The 6,826-nt window shown below is 37.7% G+C and overlaps 1 protein-coding gene across 1 annotated transcript; it reads left to right on the forward strand.

The window, feature by feature from the left end:
* Positions 1 to 203: 203 nt before the first annotated feature.
* Positions 204 to 5,601, forward strand: LOC130165197 (sterile alpha motif domain-containing protein 3-like). The gene is made up of 7 exons (XM_056370210.1): positions 204 to 340; positions 1,003 to 1,104; positions 1,533 to 1,563; positions 2,441 to 3,422; positions 3,635 to 3,793; positions 4,003 to 4,092; positions 4,799 to 5,601. Coding segments are annotated over exons 3-7 (1,536 nt in total). The 5' UTR covers positions 204 to 340; positions 1,003 to 1,104; positions 1,533 to 1,561; the 3' UTR covers positions 5,102 to 5,601.
* Positions 5,602 to 6,826: the final 1,225 nt, after the last annotated feature.

The following is a 6,826-nucleotide window of genomic DNA, read 5'->3' on the forward strand; positions in this document are numbered from 1 at the left end:
TTGTTTGCTTACACTGTAAATGCAAACATTGTCCTGACTTAAGATGAAACAGTGCATTTAACTTAATTCATACTAGTTTTTTAAGTTTACTTACTTACATCAAGTTTTCTGCACTTTTTATATACATACTTGTTTCATTAAGGTATATGAACTTAGTTTTTTTGAGTGTGTGGCATGGTTCGTGGTATGAGACTTAAGTTACTGAGCTGTGCACCCCAGTGCGCATGTCCATTTCCGGTTAGCGCCATTTACCACTGGAGGCAAACTGATGCAGGAGAGGTCAAAGCCAAGCACATGGTCCCAGCGCTCTAACGGCAGTTTTTCTCTAACACTGATTTCGGTAAGTGTACACCTTTATTTTTTGTAAACTTGGCAATATAATGTAATGTTTGAAATGAGAGTTGTTTCGAACAACAACACTCCGCCTCTCCGACCGTCTGTTAGCATGTTTACTTGTGTGTGTATGCACATGGGTTCACAGAGCAGAAGTTAGCAGCAGCTCAACATGAGCGAATGCGAATAGAAGTGCTTTGACTCGGCCGGTTCCTGTCTGTTAATTTGTTAGCTGTTGTATTAGCGCACGCTGCTAATTTAGCTTTTTTCCGCTGCTAATTTAGCTGTGAATTAAGCCCGTTTAACATGTTCGGGGGAGTAACGGCGGTGGCGGGCTGCGGCTTCCTATTTCACTCCGAAGCAGAACTCTTGCTGGGCTGTAAAAATAATTTCAGGTCAGACGTCCTGACGGTGTGTGTGTGTGTACGTCAGTAAGGTAAAGGTTTGTTCATTGCCGTGTCTACACGTGGATTCACAGAGCAGACGTTCGCAGCAGCTCAACCTGAGGACTCCGAGTAAAAGTGCTATGACCCTACTTTATTTTTGTGTCTTAATTTGATCCGCCATTGCAAAATTATTACATTAAAAACCTTTGTAAGAAAAATAATGATAATGTAACAAAAGTTTTTTGCTATTGTCTTAGACAACTGTTTGCTTTTTCCGAAACAGATCCAGATTCCAGACTGTACTGTTCACAAGTAAAGAAGGGACCATCCTCAAAAAAAAAGTTTTGGATTGTGGCGAACTGTCCTCACCCGAGGAGAAAATCAGGTTTGTTGTTATTCATTTAGGAATTCTTTTCATGACTTCTGTGAAATTATTCATTTATTATTATTGTGCTGCATTTCAAATTTAAGCATTTTAATTATTTTATTCATGCTATCAGTAAAATAAGATGTAGGCAAATATAACAAGGTAATACAATTAAATCACTGATATTGCAGCTCATTTGAAGTATATTGTATTTTCACATTACCTCAAAATTTAGCAGAGCAAACTGATTTAATGACTGTACAATATAGGTGACTACAGTCTTAATATAATACTTTTTTTTTTCCTGTGGCTGCTTTTAAATATAAAATATGTTGACAAATAATACCAATGATAAATCATTTGTAACAGTTTTCTAATCCCAAATTTTTCAACATTAGACACAACAATAGGTGGTCTCTTTAATTCAATTTTTTTTTTTTTTTCAGGTGTCTACTGGAAGAGGGATGCAGTGGACATGTAAGTTCTGCACTTTTGTCTCTCCAAAACGAGGCCATCTATTAAAGCATTATAGATTAAAGCATGGTGGCTTCACAAGAACCTCCCCAATACCATGTCTTCATCAGCAGTGTATTTGCACATTCAAATCATTCAATGCACTGAAGGTTCATTCATCCAGATCTCACTCGCAGGTGACCAGTGAAAAAGATGATGTGCAAACATTTAATTGTCAAGTGTGTGAGTTTAACGAGCCCTGCAGTGAAAATGATTTTTTTACACATTCACGCAAGCATCTGAAGTTGATGCAAAAAGTGCAGTGCCCCTATCTGTATTGTGACTTTGAGACAAATGTGTACTCTACTTTTAACACACACAAAAGTAGGAACCATGACCATACGACATCAAAAGATGATGGCGTACCATTTGGACTGTGCTTCCTTTTTCAAACCAACACTTCAAGCAAACAAAGTAAAGAGTATAATGATTTTTTCCCTCCCAGGGAACATTCAAGGCATTTTGCACCGAAGATGTGGGCTCCAAAACACAGTTCTGTCAGCTGTGTCTGTCAATATTGATGGAATGAACTATGCTGCAGATATGGTGGTTTCTGTAGGTTCATGTGGAGGGCTTCCAGAGTTCAGGCAGATTAAGCAAGTGCTAGTGATTAATGCAGACATTGTTTTCTTGTGCAAACCAATGATTGCGTGGTATCATGAGCATCTTCGTGCTTATGAATTGACACAAAGCGGCACAGGCTTGGTTGCCACTCAGTTGACTGAGTTCAATGATATTTTTCCTTTGTCAGCCTACCGAGTGAGAGGCACACTGTTTGTTTCTTTGAAGCATTACATATTATGCTAGCCTAACACTAACTTTACGGCTCTCTTTTTTGTAGGATGATGGAACAGAAGTGGCCAATCAGAGTCATCGTCACTGATTGTGACATTAGAAGAATCAGTCTTGATCAGAAACCAGGCAACCTTGAGTCTCTCTTGGATCATTTGAAAGTTAAACTGGCACTACCATATGACTTCACACTACAGTTTGAAGACCCACTGTTTAACAATGCCCTCTGTAATCTGACAGATGTATCAGAACTACCAGATCGAGCCACGCTGAAAATTATAAGTCTTGAGTCCTTCTCTTCAGTCTCTAGCACACTGTCCTCACCACGCACATCTGACACAGATATACTATATACAAGTGAAGAAAAATCTCCAATGATGAGGCCGGATCCTTGGCCTTCTGCGTTTGATATTCCAGATTTCTCTGTGGATGTAAATTTCCGACTGAGACAGGGAGACCTTGCCTGTATGCAGGAAGGAATTCGAATGGATGTTTCTCGGGACATGAAACATGTGATCTTAGAAAGACTTGCAGAGGCAATGTACAAGTACACAGCATACCCCACAGAAGAACACTGTCAAGAAGTTGCCGCTGCACTGATTGCGAAACATCCCTGTCTGAAAGAAGCTGGATCACCCACAGGATATTGTGGATGGAAAAATAGCATTAAATTCAAGATGGGGAATTTTCGTACAAAAATGAGAAGATCAGGAATGGCCGATGTCACAGTGAATGGCAACAAGCGAAAAAGGGATTTCCCAGAAGGAGCACCATCATGTAGTAACATAAAAAGGGCAAAAAGAAGTGAAACGAATTTCTTGCCAAATTTTCCTGATGGTGAAAATGCAGATTCGCTCGAGTCTGTTAGAAGACAGCTTGAAAATGAAGCAAAAAAGAGGCTTCCGGACTCAGCTGATGTGAAGAAAATGATGGACAAGACATTTGCTTTGCGACGCAAAGAAGTTGTGGAGGAACAGCCTCCAGTTAAAAGGATGATGGAACGCTGGCCTGTGCTGTTCACAGAAAGTCAGGTATGGCTCACTTATACTGCACTATACTGAACCACACCACAAGTAATCAATATTTTCATTGTTTCACTGTTGTTTCGGTTCTTTTAATGATTAATTGATGTATCACAAATGTATTGTATATGACAGTCAAATAGACTATTGGTGTTAAATGACTGCCATGGTGGAGTAAACAATCCTTTGGATGTGTTTTTTCTTTTCTTTTTTTGTTTAAGGTGTTTGCAGAGTTCTACAGAATTGGCAGTAAGAACCTCAAGAAAGACTTCTATGAAGCTCTGGACCACCATACCGCTCGTCTCATTGACCTCTTCAAATCCAGAAAAGGAGCTGTAGGCCAATCACTTGATCACCTCCTCCAGTCAATCAATACACAAGTAAGTATTGTTTCTGATTTTCATCATTACCACCTTACAGTAGTGTGCTTGCAAGCATCAAGTAGGCTTACAGCTGCTACAAAAGTACAAGTAATTCTTTAGAATTCAATGTTGGAACTCGAGCACACGTATATCCACAGATTTTTTTTCTCATATTTTTCTTTCATATATTCTTCTGCTTATTGTTTTTTTGTCATCTTTTCCATGAGACTGACATCACCACAACACGCACTGCTGTCCTGCAATGTCTGCCCCTGTATCTTGGAGATAATTCCAGCGAATTCTTCCTCAGTTGCTCAGTAAGTACATTTATAATGACAATGATATGACCATCGTACAATGTACATTTTAGGACATCATACCTCAGGTTCAGTTCTCAGTTTTCATTTGTTCGGGTCTGATTTACGAAAAAAAAAACAAAAAAAACTTTTGTCAAGGTTTAGGTGTAGTGCACCTGAACTTAACTATTATTAAATTCCCCCAAACTAAGGTCAAGTTAGGTATTATAGCCTGTATTCACACTTGACCAAACCAAACATATTTAAGTGGGGATGTTACAACATTAAACAAGGGACAAATTTTTAATAAGTTGGGAGTTATAAACAAATTTGTTGCCTCACATGTGATGCTGAAGGAAAGTAATTTTCCATCTTAGTGAAAGGTGAAAATGTTTAATTTCCATTTCTGCCTGATATAAAATTTGGGTTTAGAGGGTTATATCACTAAATTGCAATCACACATATGTGTTTTATATGATTTTCAATGCATTCAACGTTTGAGCCAAATCTGAGCTTCCCAGAATAAGTTGTACAGCTTTTTTAAAATGCTTTTTGTTAAGGTGTAGTGCTGAAATCCAGCCATTTCTACCTGCTCATAATCTTAAGAGCTCTCAAAAACAGTATTCCAGAGTGCTGCAGACACTTTGATCATAAGAGTGAACACACTATAACCACGGGTCTTAACATCCTACCTAAATTTATTTGTGTTCTTTTATTTTGAATGCAGGATTCGGACACTGCACAAGACTTCTCCCAGGTGCCTGTTGGGGTTCTTAGAGTCATGACTGATGACACGCCACCAGTGATTAACAGCATTGCAATCATCCTTGAAGGAAACATAGTCATGGATGAGATTCCCACAACCTCTCTAGGACTTTGTCTTCTGTTCGGCTTGATATATGCACTCCATCTGGATTACCCAAAAGGTATGAAGAACACATTTGAGTTCATCCAGAAGACATTGTTGAACCTTGGACAACAAAAGCTCAGCCCAAAACTCCAAACATTAAAAAATGCTCTGTTGAGCTAGATGTTATGGCTAGGGATAGCTATAGCCTACTGTTTTTTTACCCAACTGTGGTGTGTGAATCAGTGTGAGTGTGATGGGGCTGAACAATTAAACAAAGCGTTATTTAGTATGATAAGTATTTATTTTTAATGTATTGAATATTATATTTTGCTTGCTGCTTTTTTTTTTGATGTTGTGGTAATGAAACTATGACAGAATACTCTTTTTTTTTTTTTTTTGTGGAGCTGAAGAGGTCTTGATATTGTATTCTGAACAAATAAGAAAATACACAACACAGTGAGATTGATCCCTCTAACAAAAATGAATGAATCGTCACAATAACTGTCAAAAGAATTGCAATGTCTTTGTTGTTTTTTTTGTTCAGCCTCATTTCATTCCATACTAATCTGACTCAGTATTATGGGTGTGCAGTTACTGTTACCTCACAATTGCAAAAAGGGTGGAGGTACTTGGTGAGCCAACAGTGTAAAACAAAGTTAATAAAACCAGAAGTAAACTTAGTATAAGTATCTATTGAGATACTTACTTGTTGTATTTGTTTGCTGATTTTTGCATTTGCGATTGGAAAGCATAAAAAAAGTTTAAAGGCAGCAGAAGACATCCTTATGTAGGTCACATGACCCTGCCATCAGCGCAGGTGTTAAGTAATTTCCAGTGAGTTAAAACTGTTGAAAAAGAGCATACCGTATATGATGTTTAGTATTAGAATGTAGTGTGCTTTTGCAACACGGGTTGAAAAAAATCAAAGTTGCTAAAGAGCTGACTTAGATTTAGCTGCTTTGATGTATTGATGATGTTTGTACAAGTGCTGTTCAATGTAATAATCTGGACTAAATGTTCCCAAGTGTCTGTTGCTCTGAGACGTTCAGAAAAGTGTCCATCAAGAGCCTTCTGTTAGCTTATACCCAGACCAACCAGCACACCACCTCACTCTTACACTCATTCTCTTAAGTCTAACTCATTCTGTCATACATCACATTCTGATTTTCACTCATACTCTCTGACATACTTTTGTCTAGCACTCACTCGCATGCATACACGCTCATACACTCAGTCCCTCTCACAAACACATGAGCAAATACATAATTTTACAAGAATTTGAACCAATCCGCAAACTGCAAGGAAGGATTTGCCTCGAACTGGCTATAGCATAATTTATTCCCTGTTTTCTCTGCCCTGCACTGACTGGCCTGGTTCTCTGCTAACAGAAGGGTTTGGCCTACTATAATTCAATACAATATATGCAATTTTTGGATGAAGGTCAAATTTAGTAAATAAATTCATGTTGTGTTAAATGCTCAGCCAAACTCGACATTTGATGGTCTTGGCAAGTTTCAGAATGAACAGCATGTTGATTGTTGTTGTTTACAAATACTGAAATAAAAATTTTAATAATGCCATTTTGTGAATTCTTATTTTCTAAGTTAGCTTAACTAAGGTATGTTAAGTGCATTTATTTGAAATTAAGTACTGCTCACTTACTTTGGCACAGTATACATAAAGTTAATGTAACTTATCTTTATTGAGTTACGGTCAACTTTATTGAAGTGGCTTACACTAAGATACTTCAAGTGTAGTTTTTGACAAATTTCAAGTGATGGCCACTTGTTTTGACAGAATATATTAAGTTACTCTGACTCAAAATATATGAGTTGTAACAGCTTGATTTGAATTTAACTACACTGAGATCCATTAAGTAATCACAACTTCAAAAAAAGTAGAGCT

This window comes from Seriola aureovittata, chromosome 3, assembly GCF_021018895.1.
Source record: "Seriola aureovittata isolate HTS-2021-v1 ecotype China chromosome 3, ASM2101889v1, whole genome shotgun sequence".
Taxonomy (NCBI): Eukaryota; Metazoa; Chordata; class Actinopteri; order Carangiformes; family Carangidae; genus Seriola; species Seriola aureovittata.